The sequence below is a fragment of the Catharus ustulatus genome, chromosome 1, assembly GCF_009819885.2.
Source record: "Catharus ustulatus isolate bCatUst1 chromosome 1, bCatUst1.pri.v2, whole genome shotgun sequence".
Lineage (NCBI taxonomy): Eukaryota > Metazoa > Chordata > Aves > Passeriformes > Turdidae > Catharus > Catharus ustulatus.
In genome coordinates this window covers 77,367,670-77,390,121 of record NC_046221.1, presented here as the reverse complement: position 1 = coordinate 77,390,121, position 22,452 = coordinate 77,367,670, and the positions used below count along the sequence as shown (strand labels likewise).

General features: G+C 35.9%; 1 protein-coding gene across 2 annotated transcripts in view; it reads right to left on the bottom strand.

Annotated features, from left to right (window-relative positions):
• Positions 1-9,136: 9,136 nt before the first annotated feature.
• The window catches only part of CDH9 (cadherin 9), a 111,733-nt gene continuing 98,417 nt past the window's right edge, over positions 9,137-22,452 (bottom strand). For both annotated transcript variants that reach the window (XM_033059238.1, XM_033059246.1), the window contains 3 exons: positions 13,081-13,198; positions 12,743-12,994; positions 9,137-10,045 (listed from right to left, as the gene is read on the bottom strand). In XM_033059238.1, the coding sequence (XP_032915129.1) occupies positions 9,558-10,045; positions 12,743-12,994; positions 13,081-13,198 (858 nt within the window). In that variant the 3' untranslated portion in view covers positions 9,137-9,557. The remainder of the gene's footprint in view (positions 10,046-12,742; positions 12,995-13,080; positions 13,199-22,452) is intronic.

Here is a 22,452-nt window from a genome sequence, read left to right as displayed (position 1 = left end):
AAAGCAAATGAAACATCATTTTTTTTTATATTCCTTAGGAGTGCAAGAGAACCTATAAATGACGCATACTGGGCTGATTCAAGCATATTGCTGAATTAACATAGACATTTCTTTTTGCAAACATACACAAAGAAATCTCAGCAGGGTTATAAGTTTGACATTCCCATGCCCCAGAGGTTTTATGTTTATGTACCAGTGCTCCAGTGCTCAGAAATGTAGACCCTTTTCTTTTCTTTTTTTTTTTTTTTTTTTTTTTGGTAAAGACTGCTGACTAGTAAAGACAATATAATAGGGCTATTTTGGATGTATAGAAAAGTTTGTCAGTGGAGAAGCTCTTCAAGACCAGGTTTGCATCTCAATACTATGCAATTAAAAAAAAAAAAGAATCTATGTACAATTTTTTAATATTGCAGATGATACTCTGTGAAAGGGTAATATTTTCTTACTCCTTCATTTTGTTTCCATTCCTTATGTCCTAGTACAGTGGTTCTCTATTGAATTAGCATTTGCTGTTTTCATAGTAAATTTAAACTCTGAGGAGAAAATGAGGATTTACATTTTTCTTGGGGAGATAATTCTATAGTGTAAGAAATATCAGTAGTTTGATATTCAATTTCCTTATAGCTCATCTATAGATCCCTCTTCATAATTCTATATTGAATATCCTGTGTTTCTGAAAAGAAGTATCTTGTAAATTACATCTGTTGTTTAGACTTTTTTTTCTTCTGCTCTTCTCAAATTTGAATGATGCAATTCCACTAGAAAATTGCTTGGGCTTAAGGACATTTCTTGTTTCATTTATTGAAATTATATTAAGCATTCTGTACTTCACAAACAGGCCAAGTTATGTCTTAACTTATGTGATATGAGAAGAAACTTTATCTTTTGACTTTTTTTTTTTTAATACCACAAAATTTTCTCCTTCCTTCTGTTTCACTTTTCACTCCAGAAGTTTTAATTGCAGAACTATGGGTGATGCATGAGCAGAAAGGAACACAACTTGACTTTGTTCTTCTGTGCTGCATTTGAGGCACAACTAAAAATGAAAACAATATTTCTACTAGGTTACTGAGAAAAAATGATCTTGAATATATTGCCAGGTAATAAATTTAGAATCCCCATTTTTGTTGAACTATTTCCTAGGCTAGAACTATATTGGCTGCTAAAAATCACAAAATATAAGATACTCTCTTAGAATGAGAAATTGTACTTGAAAATGCTTTGAAGTTATTACATAAAATCCTTCAGAAAAACTGAAGCTAGTTTAAAAAGTTAAGTAGGTTTTTTTTTAATTATTAATCTTTTGAATATAAATAATATAATATTTTTTAATATTCATGGTTGAAAGAAGTGTGAAAACAATCAATGTTGATGCAATGATAAACATTACCAATTCACAAATTCACAAATTTTGTAGTTTTGCAGTTCACCCTATTACTAAAACCAAGAGCCTAATTCAGATATATAAATAGATTTCTGGTTAGCCAGTTTTTGTTCTTTTCCACTGAACATACTTCTTACAGTCCACTCTTGGTCCCTTGATCAGTCTGTTTGCATTCTGTGACTCTTGTTTTTAAAATATGCTCAAAATGTTTAATTTTAAATTTTATTCCCAAATTTTAATTATCCTTCATCTTCCCATGCATCTATCCTTTCTCATGCTATCATTCTGATATAAATGTCTCTATTTTATGGTATATTCTGATGTTTCTCAAATGGTAATTTGAAATCTGTGATCCACAGCAGTTAGTAAAAAACTAGTATATACATGTCCTTCATTGTTTTGCTCGTTCTCCAAGAATGATTATTGTATGAAAGTAAAAAAATAATTTCCAGGAAAAAAAGTAGACAAAGAAATGTGAAGTAAGTCCTAAAGACTGCAGAAATATGCCCCTATGAGGAGGGATTTGTAATGCATATCTACTAGAGCAGCTAACATAGTTAGATAAAAGATTCCTCAAGCTTTCACTCTATTGGAAATGTATAGATGTATGAATTAAATAGGATTGCATCACCAGTAGAAATGTGTTTGAATCAATGATGTAATGCAATTTTTTTTTTTTTAATTTTTAAAGGCTTTCCATAAAATCAAGAGAAAGACCTTCAACACATGGGGGTTTTTTACCTCTAAAAATTACAGTGTTCGTAATATTTTGCAATTAGTTTAGCGTTGTTAAGTACAGCAGTACATCACTGACTTGGGAAGAAAAATGCAGTGGGTGAAATCTGGCCCTTACTGCTATTACTGTGCAAAAACTGGCTGTAAAACAGTGCAGGGTTGGCTGAACATCAGTGACAACAAATATTCTGGCACTGTCGTGCAGGATGGCTGAAGGCACTCATCCATGGCACAGAAGAAAACACACAGGCATTGCTTTAGAAAAAATCAAACTTCCCCTTTGGTCTGTAAGTTGCAGATGGCAGCATATGTATTAGCAGGTGGGGAAGCTGTTTACTCACTTTGACTCTCACACTGGCTCCCCTTGGATGTTGCTGTGTTGCCTGGTGCCCATTCTGTGTCCTAATTTGAGCATTAGTTGAAATAAAGCCCTGTATTTACACAGTGGATGGGGTTGAAAAGCCTCTTCATGTCTTGCTTTCTTCTCTGCATTCCTGCCGAGTGCTGTTCAGGCTTGCTCCTAAAGATTTGTCATTAAATTAAAAATCTTGGATTGCTGGAGAAAAAATAAGGATTTTTCAGCAATCAAAAGATAATGTGCCATCAAGAAATCAAATGAAAAGGCATGAAAAGAGTCCTTAGGAATAAAACCCAATCAGTTGTGAAGGAGTGGAGACCAGCTGGTGCTGAGTACTACAACCTGATATTGTTCTACTGTCCACACCTTCTGTACCACTATGTTCTTTAAGTGAGAGATTAAGGATAGAGCTGTTTCTTTTTCAAATCTGAGCATATTCCTGCAGTCTTTTGGGTTTATTGCACATTTCTTTATCTATCCTTTTTTCCTTTGTACCTGGAATTAAAAGCCATTTTCATTCACTTTCCTGAACAAAGCAAGCCCAGGAAAGCAACCGAACTTGTCCTGTTGAAACTGTCTTGGATTTGTCTCCAAAACACATACTTGTTCAAAGAACAACTTAGTTTGGAAATAATCTTTGATTCATAGTCACATTGAAGGTTTTCTTCTTTTAAGATGTCTGAAATTTCTGGGGCAGTGAAATCTAATTAGAAGCAAAATTTCTGCTTATTTTTATCAGTGGAAGTACATAAATGAATGTCTCCTAGATCGTTAGCTCTCCTCAAGGCAGTACGGCCTGTGGAGAGAAGAGCAGGTTTTTGCTTCTGTCTTCAGTATTGTCCTGCTGGGTGTTTTTGGGGGAACTGGTGCACAAATAAGAGCTTTTCTAACCTGTGAAACAGTGATAATGACACTGACCTTTTTTGTAAGAAAGCTTTAAAAACTAGGAATAAAAGCATTATATAAGAAGCAAGCATTATTTTTGTTGCCCCTAGCAACTAGCAGCCTGCATCCTGCTGGCTGAAAGAGCAGGTCTCAAGTGGGAAAAAAAATCCACCCTAAATTTCTTTTCACTTCTTTTACTCATTAAACTCTTTCATCCCTTCTTCTTCTTCTAGTATGTGCCAAAAATCTACTTATGTGATTAAATGGCTGGGGTGGTCATCCTGCCTCCAGCTACTGGGAGGAAGGGAAGGCTGTAATGATCTTGGAAATCTTGGGATACTGTGCTCTTCCGAAGAATATCCTTGCACTACTCAAACAGATTATAAACTGTTTCTAGCCTTGGCTAAATGTCTGCCTTTAACTCAACAAGTAAAATGAAGGACAGAACTATAAGCAGTTATCATTTTAATCCCACCAAAATCAAGATCTGTGTTTCTGCAGGCATACTTTGAACAGGCTGTCATTCCCCTGTGAGAAGTGATGGGTGAAATGCTTGCCACACTGACTCTAAAAGCAAATGCTTTTGAAATTACAGAGTTCATTCCAACTTGATAAAGGTATATTAATTTGTATTATGACAGGAGTTGTGTCAAATTTCATGATAAAATGAACGAATCAGGAATGTGCTCATATTTTAAGCTACAGGACTGCTATAAAAATATATTTCCTGCTAAAACTGTGCACAAGAAAAAGACATTGGAGTTGTGACAAGACACTGTCACTTCTTCAGCTCTTGCTGGTGATCTGAATTTTTTCTAAAGAGTATTATAATGAATTTTCCTGGAGTGGGAGAAAGGTGCTTTGCATTCAATGGGGATGATAAGGGGTGGGAAGTAAAAGAAAAGAAGTACATGTTCCTGGATTTCCTGTGCTGCAGCATGCCCTATGACAGCCAGTGGGCTGAATCCAATCAAAGGCACTCACTTCCCCTGTAGAAATAACATCAACATGATTTCTTTGGAGCACAAGAACGCTGATATTCATAATAATCTTTTCTGTACTTAGTGTGAGATTTTAATGAAGATGAAAAATCCCAAATTTGGAAGTGATTCTTAAGTAGAGTTCAGGCCAGATCTCTTCTCATTTGAATTATGATTCATGAACTGAAACTTAACCAAAGTGCAAAATATACCTTCTAACAAAAGGATGCTAGAACAGCATAAGGCAATCTGTGAAATCAGATTATTTTATATCCTCCAGTTTGCAGTTAGTGGAATGTGTCTTGTGTTCTGTCATGGATTTTTTCCTTTTAGATAGGCATCTCTGTTTGATGAGGTGTGGTACCTAAAGGTTGCTGTTGGCAAACCATTCAGATAAAAAAGTGGGGATTTTTAAAAATATATGCATACATATACACTCACACATGCATATAAAACAAAAAAAAAAAAAATCAGATGCCTAGTAAATAATACCCATGCCTGTTCCTGAAAAATTATTCTAGAATTCCTCTCCCTTTCATCTTCTTATGGTAGAAGCAAAAAAAAAAAGTGATATCCCCATTCTGGTTCTTTATTTTTGTTTCTGAAACTTCTCATTTGTCTACAAAATCAATTGTAAAAAATGAAACATAACAATGCTCCAATATGCAATGACCCAGACACTTATGTGCACTGTCTGTCTGCTTAGCACAAGTGAGAAATTAAGTGTAAATGTAACTTTAAAATATGACTTTCACTGTAAATTAGACCACTAGCAGTTGAAATGCCTTTGATAGAACAAAAGGTGTTAATGTCTGTTGCCATCAATGCAGAAGAAATATGCTGACGAAAGTTTCATGTCCTTTTTTTGTGTTCTGTTTGTGACTATTCTGTTCTAAAAACAGTAATTTAATAAAAACACTAAAAATTATAGACATTTTTATGTATGATGGTTGTTGTATTTAGGTTGCTTAACCAGGGATAATGAGGAGCCTGTTTTGGCATTTCACTGAAAAATGTAACCTTCTGTGGCAGATCATCTCCAGTATTATTTTGTATTAAGACTACTTATCAGAATAAGCTTGTAAGTCTATAAGAATAGCACAAAAGTTTAAGTGAAAAGAAGTAGAAAATACACAGGTATTACAAAACAAGACCTCCATCAAGCTGAAATGGCTTTGTTTTTTTTTTTTTTGTTTGTTTTTGGTTTTTTTTTTTTCCCTTGGAACATTCACTTGACATTTTTCTGTGTTCATTTTTTGCTCCTTTTTCTCTGTTTATTTTTCTTAACCCTGGAGAGTGCCCATTCAAAATCGATTTAAGTCTGTTCAGAATGATCACTAAATCTAACAGTATTTCCTTGGGAGTTACTAAATTTGTCTTGGTCCTTAGCAATCACAAGTAGGTTTTCTTCTAGAGATTGAGTTAGTCTCATAAATTCTAAGTTTTCCCAACTGCTTCTTTTCCTTTGCACTGAATCACAACAGAGTGGTTCTGAGTGGTGGAAAATAAATCCTTGGTGAAATTAGCACCATAAAAATTACTTTCTCCTTTCTCTTGAGCCTCTTCTAAGGTCCCAAGGCCTTGAATTCCTCAGTGAGAGATATCTGACATATTAGTCAATTCCATGGATCTGGAACTTTGGTAAACAAGCACAACTGACTTCACAGAGGATAATGATGTGCATGAACATGAAATGCCCGTCACTTCAGTGCCTCAGTTCTCTCACAGAGAGAGGAATTATCTGCAGAAACATCACTGGAAGGAATTCTGACCTCCCTTCTCTCTCCTTGCTTTTTGATGCTCAACAGATATGGTGTATCCCACTGTCAATCAGCACTTCTGCCCATTACTGGACCTGTATTATTTGCCTCTCCTGCTGAATCCTGGTCTCTACTGGTCTTTTTTTGTGATTTGTGTGCATCAATGTCACTCGTCTTGAAAAGCCAAAGAAAGCTAACTTATTTAGTGCCATTTCATATGGGACAACTCAAAGGCATTTTCTGTGTCAGTTAATTCCTTCCACTGCACTAGGGTAGGTGCATCCATGATGCATCCAGGTTTTCCAAATGTGGACCTGCAAAACAAGCAATAACCATCAAATTCCAAGAGACCTCTCATAACCTTCTTTTCCTCCTGTGTGTTTTTGGAAATCAACTTTTTCAACTACTTTTATTCATTGTAAGAATGCTTGAAATTCCCAGTAATTTTGTGAAATTACTTGTTTTACTGTGTATACTACATGAATTCCTGAGATCTGTAAGTTCATGTAGGTAATTTTTGAAACACACACTGCTTTAAGAATTACAGGACTCTTAGCGAACTAACAGGAAAGCGTGGGAAAGTCTTATTCCCTTGCTAATAACAGAGGCTCTGTCTCTCTCTTTAGTGGTTATGACTCAGGGGATGAGAAAATCTAGAGAGAAGGGGAGGGAGGTACCCTTTTTTGTTGATTTGCTGGAATTTCTGCTCTTCACAAATTGCCGCAGAGGTACCGTGACATAATGATACTGAACACGTCTCTGCCAGAACACTCTGTGTGGTGACTTCTATTATACTTCTTTCTGCTTTCTGTCACTGAAGAAAACAAACAAGCAAACAAAAACAAACAAAAAACAACAACAAAAAGCCCAAAATACTGAAATAGAATTATTTCTATGTAGAAAATATAATTTTTAAGGTATTGTTGGGTCTTCAAGGAAGAATTTCTCACACCCTGTTCCTGTTATGCTGCCTTCACTAGCAGCCTCTTTGAAGACACACTGGTACCTTTTGATGTGTCTTGCACAGGTCTTGGCAACTTAAAAAGTTAGTCAACACCATGGACATATATCTTGCCTGTATCATCTGTTTGTGCTTGAGGATAGATTTTCATTTTCTTCTCCTCTGTCATTTTACTGCACTGTATGATATTCAGACTTCTGATGACAATTTACAAGGTTGCTGAAAGATCTCCTCTACTGAGTAAGATGAAGTTTGGTGTAGCGCTTCTATAAATCAGAGAAGTTTATCCTGTATTTTCTTTCTATTTCGGTTTTGTTCGGGTTTCACTCCTTCCCTCTCCCCCAGTCATTTCTCTTCAGGGACGTGGATTTTTATTATCCCTTTACTTTTTCTTCTATCCCATCTTGAGGCAATGCCTTAAAGTTATGGACATTGAATTCAAAGACTAATGGATTCCTGTGTACTTTTACTTTGTCAGCAACAGGTTGATAACATACACTTCATAACTCTTTTGTTTTCACCTCCAAAAGACAAAACCCAGAAATATGCAGTCTTATGCCATCAAGTTATACTCTCATGCCCTGTAACTGCATCACATCCATTAAACAACTGCCACATATTTGCAGGTTATTTTGACATTTCTGTGACACTAAAGTTTGTTTGCAACATAGTGTCACAGACTTGACATGCATCTCACAGCAAACTGTTCAGGTGCTTGTTTCGAACCACAATGACACAGCTATCCCTTCCCCCAAAAAAAGTTCAGTGCAAGGAAATTTGAGATACATCCTTTGTGCTGGCAGAAGAGAATAGTTGAAGGACTAAATAAATCATAATAAAGAAATATTTTTGATAAATTATCTGAAACTCAACATAGTACAAGTAGGCAGGATTGTGTTCTTGTGCCTCGCTAAAGGGTGTCTGAGGCTGCAGCCTCTTTATTATTATTCTGGTAAGAGACGAGTGCCTCAATAGTCCACATAATATTGTCAATGTGTATCTTAAATTTCTATATGAAAAGACCCGGAAAACGGCTAATTAATATAGAGAAAACCTTGGAACATTATTATTTTAGATTTCTGTAGGTATTGGTTTTCCTTAATGTCAATATTAAAAATGGAAATGCTATGTATAATGTACGTCCTATATTGTCAACACTGTTTCTTCCTTTCCATACATTTGAGGTTTCATATTTTTATTTTTTTAAACAAATGTAGATAAACTCTTCAACTCTGTTAGACCTTGTGATCCACTTAGATTCCTTTTAGTCTGTGTTGTGAAAAAAAGTTTGCATTGCATAGAAGCATATCGAGCAAATATATTTTAAACAAAAATATATACTTGATGACTGTCATTAAGACTTTACTAAATATGCAAATGTACACACTCTTTCAAGGACTAGAACATTAACATATTTAATAAAATACTAGTTAAACTTTGTTTCTGTTTCTTGGCCTCCTTTTATTTAAAAGAAACTATTAGTAATATACCTGATTTTTTAAATTATCTGAAAGCTCCAAAATAAGATTAGTATAAAATAACCTTGCTTTTACTATTGATGTTAGCTTAACTGTTTGATTTATTTGAAGATATATTAAAAATTATTTTCACATCTACCAGAATAAACTTTAATCGTTCCTTAGATCCCCAGGCATTTATCTGTTAAGTCCTCTCAGTGATCATCTCTTCACATAAAAAGGTATGTGTGAGTTTCACATGAAACTGTATTATTATGCCATATAGCAATGCACAATGCAAGTCAGAATGTGTTTATTTATAATCAGCTTTCCAAAATAATTTTTTCTGTTTTCTCCACTGCATTCCCATTACAGAGCACTCTCTCACTATCGTTCTTGCACAGTACATTGCAACCACTAATCTGATATAAGAAGATGCAGTCAAAAATGAAGTATTGCACAGTATGAAGTTTCCTTTGTTCATAAAGCCTGGACAGTTCTTTATGATTAAAAAAATACATGAGTAAGTAGTGTTTTTATAAATTCTAATTTATTTAATAAAAATACAAAAATATAAATATACATATATAAAAATATCAGGATGAATTAACACACAGACATTCTTTAACTCAATAAATATGGTATTAATATTAATATTTTAAAGTATATTTTTGAGATTAAGTTACAATGCAGATGCACACGATCCAACATAGTAGGAAAAGTAAAGCAAAGCAATTTAAAAATATGGAGTTTCCATGTCACTTTTAAAGGCACAAAAAGCCTTTTATTTTGTTTTAATTCCAAATAAAACCCTTTCATCTGAGGTTTCTAGGCAGAAAGGGTGAGTTATAGTACTTTTTTAAATCTCAACCATTCATATTCATTCACGTTGACCTATTGATTAAGCAAACCCTTACTAAGACAACACTTATTTTTTGTAATTTTTTTTATTCCCAAGTAAGAGAGTAGGCCACTTTATTTATCTAGGAACATAGACAGCAATTCCACTAACACTGACCAGGTCACAGATTACTTTCTCAGTCTCGATCACTGTCCTCTCCACCATACATGTCTGCTAGTTTTTTAAACCGAGGTCCCCAGTCACTGAGGTAATCATAGTCTTGGTTGCCTTCTGTGGTAAGTGATTCTAGGGAGCTGAGTGAATTTGCTATGGAATCATTTCCTTCATAGGCATATGTTGCTAATGAATCATAAGGAGGGGCAGTTGGGTCTGAATCATTTTCCTTTAGCCTTCTATGAATAAAATCTTGGACATCAATGTTTTCCCAAAGAGGCGCAGTCCGCCTTATCTGAAATATTGTTTCTGGGAGAACATCTCTTCTCATCTTACTTTCCTCCCTTGCTTCTGGATTTCTCAGAGTGCCAATGTCAAAAGCCTGAGTGTCTTCTTCCCCACCTCCTTCATCATTGTAGGTAACAATATTGTCCCGAACATCATCCTTTGAGATGATCAAGGGCTCTTTCTTCCTCTGTCTCTTGAGAGCCGTAAACAAGACAACTAATACTAAAAGGAAACAAAAAGTTAATGAAGAAATAGATAGTTAGAAAGTAAATAAACAAGCCAAAATTCTACCTCATCCTTTGACCTGGGAGGATTTTAAGGCTGGAATGGGATTTTTAGTAGGAGTATAGTGGTAAAATCCATCTCCAAGTTGAAGTAAATAAGGAAAAGTATTAGTGATTTGATAGTAGACAAAAACTTATTCTTTTTTCAAACCTTTGGGAGAAATGATCAAAATATTTCATATTCTTAAAAAATTTTCAACTAACCTGAAATTGAAAAGTAAACAATACCATACAACATTATCCTACTGAGATTTGACTTTGATTTTAATTTTGCAAGTATCACCTTTCTGGCAGTCACTAAGGGTCCTTTCATCAAATGCACTTGAATCCCTCGGCAAAAGTTATTCACACTCTTGAAAGCTACTGATTTAGGCACTCCCAAGTGTCTAATTCACTTCTGAATATGAGATCTACAGGACCCTCTGAAAATAAGAACCTGAAGACCTTAAGCTATCAATATTATTGACAAAACTACTTTTGCTTCAATGACTGCAAGAACTGAAATCCAGTCTTTGTTACTAAATGTTTCTTTTGAAAACACATGATCCCCTTAGTTTATGAAGTGCTAGTTGAATAACTCTTTCTTCTGAAGAGGTAAGAATTGATACAAAAATGAAGCTTTATAAGGGAAGACAAAAAAATGAAGTTAGGATTTGTAAATGCACTCTAGTGTCTAAATGCTATTGATTTCAGTAGCAATTCAATGCTTAAGCGCATTTAAAATATGACTCCCTCTCCAGTAGCTGGAGTAAATAAGAGAGGCCAGAATGATCATCTGTCAAGGAAGTATAACAGTGGATGCTGAACCAGAAATTACAACAGTGCTGAATAGTTTTTTTGAGTCTTGGGAGCTAAGTTTGTCGTCTGAGTCATCTGAGTACTGGTGAATAAAGTCTAAAATTGGACATACTGCAGGTAGTGAGAAGGGAACAGGGATCTTCCACATGCCATGGTATTGCATTGTGAATATAGTGTTCCATTCTGTTTTATTTGAGTTTTCTTCCTCATATCCTTTTCATAATGCTAGATGAGAATCTATACACTTTAGTAAATTCAAGAACTCCATGTTGGAGAAAAGGGTGGATCACTGAAAGGTTTTTAAGAAGTGTCTTTTACAGCCTGGTCCTTAATATATCTCACCTATGTTGGGCATGTTGACACTAGTCTACTATTATAACATCCTACACCTTGTTGAAAAATTAAACAAGATACTGATTATCACACTAACTGTAGACTAAAAATTATGTCTAGATGCTCCACAGCCACCCGTTTCTTTGACTTCATATATGTCAGTAGTGCTAAGTACAGCAGGGCCTCTTAGCCCTGAGGCTGAGTGACACAAAGTGATCATACTTGTTTTGCACAGCAATGGTCCCTGATCCTCTTCTGACTCTCAGGTGCTACTGCTGTGGCCTTAAGGCACATTTTGAGTTTTGATAAGTCCAAAGTTTAGCATAAATTTGTTCAATCTATGCTAAAGCATTACAGCCAATAAGAACAATGTTTTCATCATGAGCGAGTAAGGGCATGTGTTTCATGCTCCACTTTTTCATGCTCTGTGTTGGGGTGTGAAGGATGGCTTTCAAGATGCAGAGCTTGTTGATGTCGTGTTAAGAACTATGCAAGGTGAAGAGCTAGATCTGGCAGAGTTTGAACCATAATTTTCTCCTGAAAGTGGTGCCCTTCAAATTCTGCCTCTCAGACTATGTCTGGGAAACATCCTGGGGAATCCAAGGGGGCTGATGCTGAAACCAGACCAGCAGCAATGCCTGAACCTAAGCAGTTTATTTATCAGTTTGCCAGTGTTCAAGCTCCATCCCTTAAGCCCAGTACAGATATAGTTTATAGATATTGCCCTTCTTTTAATACTTATAGCAAATATTAGGAGGATCACATTGTTATCTTGAATCCAGGGTAAAAGCTGAGAAAAAAAAAATTCCCTTATAATTATGTAAACTGACACCTGTAGCTTCCCACTCATTCACTGGCCAGTTATGTTTGCTAGGACAGGTGAAAAAGGAAAGAGGTGTTCTGCAGAGTTGTACTGGAAAGTAGAGATGGTGGCACTTTTCTTCCAAAACATGCAAGTTGAAATGCTTATGTTTTTAATATCAGATAATGAGCTAGCATTTATTCTACTTCCTTCATATCTCACCACATTTTTCTAATGTTTCTACCATCCAAACGCTCATCTGACTTCTGTGCTCACACTTATTTAATCAGTGGTTCTCACTATCGCTTGCAAGAAATTGAAAATTTCTATTGTACGCTTTTGAGCTAAGTATTTTCTGAACAGAAAAAAACTCCAACAAATCTTTCATCATTAAATAGCTAATATAATTCAAAACATTTAATCATTGCAAAACTTAGCATTCAACTTCAGATATGGATCTAAATGAAGATCTGATTATGACATGAACATTCCTCAAATGAGTATGGAAACTAAACCTGACCCTATATTTTCAATTGTGTTTAATTTATATAGCACAGTCTCACTCTTCTCACGCAATCTCCTAAAGAGTAAGGATGATATTTTTCTGCAGGGTCGTGCAAATAAGGATTTTAAGAACATCAGGGCTCTCAAAGTGACTGGATCTTTGTGCGGTCAAGTAAAGATCTCATCACAGGTACCTACCTAGCAGGATAATGATGCAGAGGAGAATGGCCACCAGTGCCCCCGTGCTGAGGCCAGCAGGGAGGAGCAGGGCCTCAGCACTGCAGGACTGCATGTTCCCCCGGCTGTCACAGGCACACACCCGGATGGTGAGCGTGCCTGTGCTGCTCTGGATCGGGTAGTCGTTGTCAAATATTATGATGGGCAGAAGATAGGTACTCGTCTTGCTGCGGCTATACCCGTTTCTTCTAGTCATAATTCCTGCTGTGTTATCTAGAATGGAAACACAGAATCAATAAATGTTTCTGAATTAGGTTTTATCTGATATTGGAGAGAGGGGTGTTCGGGTCAGCAGTTACCTTTGTTGTCTACAACAGAGAAGTTTGGATGAACAGCAAATTCTGGCACCAACTCAAAGAAAAATTTGTGTCCTCGAGGAGGCTGATCTTTGTCAATTGCACTCACAGTCTGTATGAGCTATAAAGAAAAGAATATTTAATGTTATTTTAGAAATCTTGTATTTCAATTATCTGCTTTTCATGGCCAGCAAAAATCCAATGAAGTCAAAAATTGATGTCGTAAGCCAAATGTTTCCTACATAAACACAGTAGACGTTACAGTAAACATATTGTTTTATCGTTTAAACACATAACAAAGGATGAAAAAGGGTCCAGTCCTCACTGCAGAAGAGCCATGTGCTTTGATTTGTACTAAGTATCTTGCAGTGATACAGAAACATTTGCCCTTCTGAATAAGCCATAAACCTCCTGTGGCTTCATGTAGCAATGACAGAGTACTGTGTAAACTAGTTGTTAAATGGGTCTAATTCTCAATCCACCTCATCTGCTCCTGGCGATAAATTGGAGTACTGCATTGGCAGGATTCTTGATTCTCCTGGGGTAATAAAAAGAGAGCTTTACTCCCTCCTAAATTGAAACCTCTGGCTGTGGAGTTTAATAGCTGCCCTAACAAGGCCACTCAAGCCCAGCTGGGAAGGAGTGATAATAGTGCCAGAACAGGGTCAGAACAGAGTGGGCTGAAAAAAGAGAGGCTTCAGCAGTACATCTGGATTGGACAAGCTTTCCTGTTGAATCAAAATGTGCAAATGTGTGTACTCATGTTTATGTAGACAACATAGATGTTAACAATTTCTTTTTTCATCTATCTGCTGCTGGACTGACAGAGAGAGGCTAAAGGAAACAGCTGCAGAACTGAGAAAGGAAAAGTTACCTGGGAGTAGGTGTGGTTTATGAATTGACTTGGAACATTTAACACTATACCACACAGCATGAGTCACAGTAACTCCAGAAAGCTCTGTGAATAGCTGTTCTGTCCTTTGCCCATCTGGTGGGTGTCACACTAGAGTGTAACCCATTATCCACCTAGGCTTGCAAGGACAGGTTTGCATGCAATCACAAGATGGCAAAACTGGTGACACGGTGGCATAAGAATAGGAGTAAGCCCCAACTGAGGATGTTGTAACTAAGTATGGGTTGTGTTTCTATGGCACCTAAACTTAAAGGCAGAATGTGTTCAGGAGTCAGACATTTTTCTTTCAAAGCCAGGAGAAAGCCAATGACTGTCTTGAGCTTTCAGGTGTTTCCATTGTTCAGGGTGTCTGAAATCCCACGGATATCAAAACCACTTTTTATCAAAGATTTTGTTTTCTTTTATTTCCAGAGAAGGTGTAGCTTGACTTCTTCCAGAAATAGAGTAATTGACAAGTAGCACTAATATAATCTGTAAGCTTTGTGCCCATCAAATAAGGAATTCCTTTTTCTTATACTGTCGTTGAACATCCGAGTGGGACTTGAGGATGCAGTTAAATTTTGGAAGGTATGTAGTATCTCACAGAATGGATCACTGTAATAGGCAAACAAAATTATAGGGCTACAGAATATATTAAAGTGGTTTTTTTGCTGTATCATTCAGAAACTTGCTACTGCTAGTGCTGTACTGCACCATGAATATTCAACCCAGTTTTTCTAGTTACCTTTGGGATAATTTGATTACAGTTAATAATATTTCATTATAATTTTAAAAACCCCAAATAACTCAAAACAAAAAATCACAACATGGAAACAGATGAGGGGTCTGAGTTTTGCTCATTCACTTTCCAACACCTCCTTCTAAAACAAGCACAAAATAGTTTTTACTGTGTCTTTTTATTTTTAAGGCATATTGAGGAACATGAAAGGTAATTTGTGAACATCAGCTTTGCACAAATGGATGTGACTATGCTCAAAGCAGGATTATGCAGTTTTTCTAAGTGTAATTCGAATAATAACTACATATAAAAATATCTTCACTTTTAAAGCATTTAATGATCATTGATTTTTCAATTTTTTTTTAAATTTTTAGTTATTTCACAAGATTGAGTCAAATCCTTGTTTATGGTGAAGTATCCTGTTTAATGTATTTCTAAATTGCGGTTTGCATCAATAACTTTCCAATGTTCAATTGCTTTTGTTTTTCTTGTAGTCTGCCTCTGATAGTTTTAGTACAGAAAACAAGAACAGGATTTGGTTTAATTTTAGTTTTCTACAGTTTAAAAATATTGCTAAAGAAGCCCCAAAACATTTTAAGTGGGCTAAGACACAAAATTTAAATGAAAAAAAAATTTCCTTTCACATTAGCACCAGTTTGAAAAGACAGAAGAAACAGAAAAGTGCCAGGGAGAAGAGAGAATTAGAGTAAGTGACAACATTTGTGCAGTCTATGGTTACTTGCTGGAAAACTCAAGGAAAATATCCTGCTGTAATAACTATCAAAAACAATAGTTGTGTATCTTGGGTCGTTTTGAGATGCAATCAGTCAGTGTTTGTAAGATTTGATTCCCTTCATGTGCAAATCACCTGGAGAAATACAATTGTATCAGGCACAGAATAATTATATACAACAAATAATAATACAACAAATAATTATTGTTGAGGGTAAGGCTGAAGACCAAAAAAACCCAACCTTATTACCTAATCTAACTATTGGCAAAAATTGAGAACCAGCTGTTTGCCTACCAGAAAAAATGGGAGATTAAAAGAACAAGAAGAAACGATGATTGCAGGTGAATTGTTCCAAATGATGAACAGGTGAAAGGAAATTAGAAATCTTATCTAATTAAGGAATTTTTTTTTCAGTTATATAACTGTAAATAAAAGACTATGTCAATGATAATCACCATAGAAAGCAAAGCAATCTTATTTATATGAAAAAAAGTTATACTCTTTTGTGCGCATTTTGTGATTTCATTTTGGAAACATATTCACTCATTTTGATGCACTTATGGACATTGATTTGTGATCACTCTTCATCAGGATTTCAGAGCAAGATCTTTGATGCTGTAAGATTTATGAAAGAAGAATTATTTCAAGAAAATTATGTTTACTCAAACATATTTCAAGCATATCAGCCTTAGAGAAGATAAAACCATTCTCATTATGTTCTTTCTTTCATACTTTCCTACAGTTTAGAGAATACATCGGTATTGTCACTATATTGAGGGCTGCCTATGAATGTGCATGAGCACTTCTGTGTATTTAAGAAAACAGTGTCATACTCTTGAGTGAACCTTAACAGATCAAGTTAAGTTTTTAAGGGTCATTTTTCTTTGAGGGTAATGAAAATTTAAATGTAAACATTGATGTGAAGTTTTCTCTTTTACCTTCATTCTCATTTACATTTACAGGGTGTTTGTAGCAGTTTGACAATGTTAAATGAGTAGCAAGAAGAATTATTCCCAGGGGAAACATTTCTTAATGTTCTTGGGACCAGTGTTCTTCAGCTATGCTATTTGCCAGTGCTCTGACAATGACTTGGGATACATGGTCTTTAGTATCTTTATCAATGACATAGGCAGCAAGATCGAGTGCACCCTCAGCAAGTTTGCAGGTGACGCCTGTCTGAGTGGTGTGGCTGACACACTGACACAGAAGGAAGGGATCCTGTCCAGAAACACCTGTGAAATCTTGAGAAGTAGACCTATGAGAATGTCAGGAAGTTTGTCATGTCCAAGTACAAGGTACTGCAACTGGACTAGGGCAATCCTAAACAAGAGCAGAGAATGGGAGAATATGTCACTGGGAGCAGCTTTGCAGAGAACTTAAGGGTTCTGGTGGATGAAAAGGAGAACATGAGCCAACAATGTGTGCACAGAGCTCAGAAGGCTGAGTGTATCCTGGGCTGCATCCAAAGAGGAGTGGACAGCAAGTCAAGGGAAGTTATTCTACCTCTCTAGTCTTCCCTTGTGAGATCCCACCTGGAGTTCTGCATTCAGGTCTGGAGTCCTCACCATAACAGAGATGTGGGCCTATCAGAGCAAGTCCAGAGTAGGGGAGCAAAGATGGTTAGGGGTATGGAGCACCTGTCCTATAAAGACAGGCTGAGAGAGTTGGGGTTGTTCAGCACGGAGAAGGTTCTAGAGAGATCTTATTGTCATCGTCCAGTGATTTAAGAGGGCTTACAAAAGAGAGGAAAATTGACTTCTTACACAAGCAGATGGTGATAGGACAAGGGGGAATGTTTTTTAACTGAAAGAAGAAAGATTTAGATTAGATGTTAGAAAGAAATTCTTCAGTCAAAGGACAGTGAGACACTAAAACCATTTGCCATGAGACACTGTGAATTATCTATCCCTGGAAGTGTTCCAATGGATGGAACCCTGAGTAACTCAATCAGTCTAGCGGGTCACATTCCTGGTCGCGGCCAAGAGGGGTGGAACTAGATAGTTTTAAGTTTTAAAGATCCTTTTCAATACAAATCATTGTATGATTCCATGATTCTATTTATTTCCTTAATGATGAAGACAGAGATTCTGCTAAAGGATTTGTACCTATTTCCTACTGAAATAATTTTTTTCAAACATGGAAACGGTTCAATTATAATCCTGTTTCATGTTGTTTGGTTTTTTTGTCCTGGATGCTGTGATTTTAGGATCATGACTTACACCACAGTCAAAACTATGATTGTAGTTTATGTTCAGCCTATTTTATAGTCATTCCTGCTCATGTCTGAAAAAGTGGTTGGGGGTGAGGGCACTGCCTAGAAACAGATTCCTTGCATGCAACTCATACATCCTTAGGCAAAGGCTGTTCTTCAAGCTGTTTTACAGACAGCAAACAAGTAGAAGCTAGGTGGGGGAATTTTGAAATAGGAAGGGTCTCTGTGCACTTAAGAGCATGCTGTTAGTATTCCTGAAGCTGCAATTGTATACATAGAGAGCTGCTCAAGTTGAAGACTTTGGTTGTCAGCTCAGCCTTGGGAATGCTTTTAAAAGAAATACAGGAACCATTAAAACACATCTCAAGTTTTAGCAGTATAGAGGTCAGCACCATCTGTGTGGTTTTGAAATGGGTTTTTCAGTGCATGCTGGCTTGACATGTCATGCAAATAAATGGCTGTTGCATCTTGGCTCCAGGGTGTGCTCTTGAAAAACTACAGCCACATGCTTCAAAAACTTCCTTGGAGAAGCATCAACAAGAAGAGGTCCACAGCTGGACACCTAAGATATATATTCAGATTAAAAATTTCTACTAATAAAATAAACCCTGACACAAATAGAATGTTTACAAAGAATTCTGCTGATTTATCTTTTCAAAACAGAAATGTATTGGTGGTTGTTATTTTATTTCTTACTCATTCTTATTCATTGCTCTTTTGTATTTGTATTCAAGTTATTTTTATTTGTTATTGTATTTTATTTTATTTCTTTTTCAAAATTCATTCTTTCAAAATTCACTATAAGTGGAAGAATAATGGTACTCACACAGAAATTTAAAGATGGTCAATGTTGTAGATTGCCTTTCTGAATTTTAAATACAACATGATTATCATATAGCATAAAAATTGTACCTCCAGTCACAAAGACCACTGGAGAAAGATATTGTTAAGGTAGAGATATAGTATTAACTGCTGAGTTTTCATTTCTTTTTTGTATGTAACAGAAGAGAGGAGCAGGCCTTTAATCCGCTTGAAGCATTTGGGCTTTCATTTTTTGTTATATCATGTTGTACGTAAACCTGGTTGTTATGCAACAGAGAAATAGACTTAAAGATATTACTAAGCACTTGAAAAGGAATGTTTGGGAAATGTTGGTGTTTATTTTTGTCTAACATTTTTTAGAAGTGGTATAGAAGAGAACAAAACAAATTCTGGATCTCGAAAAACTGGTTGTCTTGAAAATTATTGAACTTGTTTGGTGCTGCAAGTGTTTCTCTAGGAATCTAAAAAGGTCTCAGAATTTTTCTCCAATAAATTATGAGGAAAAAATCCTGTGAGAGAAATTATGCTTGGCAATCATGAGAATGGTGTGTGCAAATGTTATGGGGAAATTATGGAAGAACAGCTTTGTTTCTCCTTTCCTTTCTTCCTCTTGCCCTTTTTCCTGCCTATATGATCTGGCAGGGTCAATCCCTAACTAACCTTGAATGTATTACTAATAGCAAGTGTAAATATGTGGGATGGAGATAATGTAAAAGTTATGATGATATGGCGCAATAGGAGTGTTTCAAATTCAATCCACCTGTCAGTGGATGTCCATCTTGTCATTACGTGGCTTGAGTGATCACACTTGTACAGAAACAGTTCTGGGCTATACGCCTGAAAGGTGCTAGCTGCAGAAAACAGCCTCCATCATGCGTGTGCAAGCTTGAATACATGGATTCCTTTTAACAAAACCTCATGTTCAGTAATGCAAAGCAGTTTGGTTTCCAGATCTTGGCTCTGTTCCACAAATGTGTTGGCAGTTTTAAGCAGGAGTGAATGCTTATCAAAAGTTGGAAAACTCTCACTCCAATTCTTACTTTAAAAGACGGACTGTTAGTATGGGTCTCTTACTAAAATAAGCCAAAAGGCATCTACCTAGTGAAGCAGCTGCAACATTTATAAAGGCATGACTGATAATTACCAATGCACACTTCAGAAAAAGTGGAATCTCTCTGCTCTATTTTAAAAAGCAAGGGAAGGTATGGAGAGTAATGAGAAGATAAATCAGCCAGGTCTCTTAAAGAGGAAGCAGACTTTCTACATTCTGATGTCTGAAGACCTGTGTATGGAAGGAAACAATACAGCATCAGAGGGGGAAAAAAGTGATCCAGGTAGTTTTCTTGATGGGTTTTGAAATTAGCTTACTTTTTGCCAACAACAAACTATGCAATAAACTATGGAGCTAAATTTTTACCAACAAACTGTTCAGTTAAATCAGTCTCCTTCTCAAGTATATCTTCCTGGTTTCCATGGAGAGTACTTGTCCTCTAATCCAGCTAAAAAGACCCAGTTAATTCCTATCACAAGGGCATGAGAGAATTTATACTAAAGCCTTTGCCACAGCAGTCCCTGGGGCTTCAGGATTATGGATTTCTAAATTGCATGAGAGGAAGGCTGCTTCCTACTTTTCTTCAGCCTGTGTACTAGCCAATGGGATGAGATTCTCATGGTGACTAATGTCTAATGTGTTTCAGCCTAGTGAGCATGGATTTTAATTAACCCTTTATGATAAGGTTTCTCCCCAGTCGTACCATTTTCTGGAGTAGGAGAAACTGTAGGATTTTCTTTCCTCTGACCCTCCTAAGGCTATGTGAAAAACACGAGTGAAGCCTCTAATATCTGTTGATGCTGAGAATGAGTAATGTTGTTTGGTGACAGAGAACAATATTTGATCATTCTGATGCTTCCTGATGCACCTGAGACTTAGAGAGCAGTGTGACTAATAATTGGTCCTGGTTAAATATATAAATAAACAAATAAAGAAACAAATAAATAAATAAATTTATCTTCTCATTTTGATTCTTTTGTTATGGCAACAGATGTAGAAGCAATGTTGTCATGTGTCTAAAAGCAATAATGGTTGCAATAAAAAAGCTGCTTTAGGTGATTTCTAAAATAGGTTGCAGTAGTACTAAATGAACACGTTTCATTTTTTCTTAAATTATACAGGGACTGCTAAATATGAGCAATGCAGGTTCTCTGGAACTTTGCATCCTTGTCCAAAACATTCAAACTGGTATTTCTATATTCATTTTTAAGCACCAAAATAAAATTACTCTCATGTATTGAAGGTAGTCTAAAATTCTAAGTCAGTCATGTGTAAATGTCCTGATATTAACTCAGTGCCTCACTTGAGGACCCCAACTGTTAACAAATAGGAAACCAAAATGGATCTCTCTTTTTTTTCTGCAGCTACACTTGGTGTACATTGTCATTCTAATATTTTTGTGGGTTTTTCCAATGAGGGAAAATAATTGCTGAAATTACATTGGTAAATCAGATGTATGGGAGATCTAGAGAACAATATACCTATCTATCTAATGGGTCTCTGTCATTTCTGTTGTTAGGTAAGCACAGAATTTACCAGAAAGTTAAATTAAATTTCATATATTCATGGACTAAGTTTGCTAGACTAGATGGAAATTCAATTAAGGAAATTGACAGCCAGTTTGCCTGGATTGAACTTCTTCAAATATCTGACAAAATTTTGTTTGCTGGTTGGTAAAATTGTACAAGATTAATTTCAATAAGATCTTAATTTCTAAGCTTTTGAACCTTTCCTTGTGTTATGCAATTAAAATAAATGACTCGCTTTTCTACCAGTCATCACACTGATATTTTAGGATTTACTAAATTTTGTCTTGTGCAATGAAACACTGTTACACTAACAGAATTTAGTTTCTATGGAAGCTGTTTGAACTTAATGTCTGGAATTATCTGAATGTATTCAACATGAAAAAAGTAGCTTAAAAGGTCATAAACTAAAACTCAATGGGTCTAATAGCCAAAAATTTGGAGAATTTTTGCATCTTACGTAAGGCTAGAACTGTATTCTTAAGTGGCAATTTATGTCACTGGTTAAGACAAGATGATGTGATCACAAACCTTAGTTGTCATGAAAAGCACTCTTTTTTCATTTTTCTGATATGGTAATTCCTTCCACCCTTTTAATTTAATTCATCACTGTCTTTGATATGTATATTTGTCTATTTATATAATTTACATGAAATCTAGTAAAACTTTCGGTAAAAATAGTGAAAAAATTGCCAAATACCTCTTCAAAGGGAAGTGATTTTTTTTTTTTATCAAAGTGTTCTCTGCCATTCTAACCCATTTTGCCTGAGTTCTGATATTATGTGTGATGAATGAAAGATAAATAGAATTGAATGCAGTCTCACAGCAATCTATTTTATCCTCTTTTTCTCCCCCTATTTTTTTTTCTTGTACTGTCTATTAAACCATTCATAAAACATCACTTGAATTGCAACTGATATATTATATGTTCTTGCTCTGCATAGAGATCTGCAGTGCCTAAAAAGCTAAACTTATCTTGGGTACTATCTATGCTACTTTCTGTGAAACCTCTGTGACTTAAAGAAGCCCTGGGCAGAAAATCAGGTAAAAGCATTCCTGATGCTTATCTGTGTCACCCATCTTCATAGAGTCCTTGAATATTGCATGGTCACTGTGTTCTAAAGAAAAACAAAATATTATACATTCTGATCCTTTCCACATATTTTCTGTGGATCCAGCCAGCTTTGGCTGGATGATGACAGCCTGAAGCCAGTGAGACATGAGGATAGACTTAAACTGTTCTTGGGGCTTCATCCTAGCTTGTCTCTCCTAGAGTAGGAACCCACTCATGTTTGTGCTAGTGAAAATAATGATCTTAAGTTTTTCCTTCCAGTCGAAAAAGAATCTGTCCAGAGAAGAGGCTCATGCATGGTATCAGGTCCATTTTGAAGAGATAATCT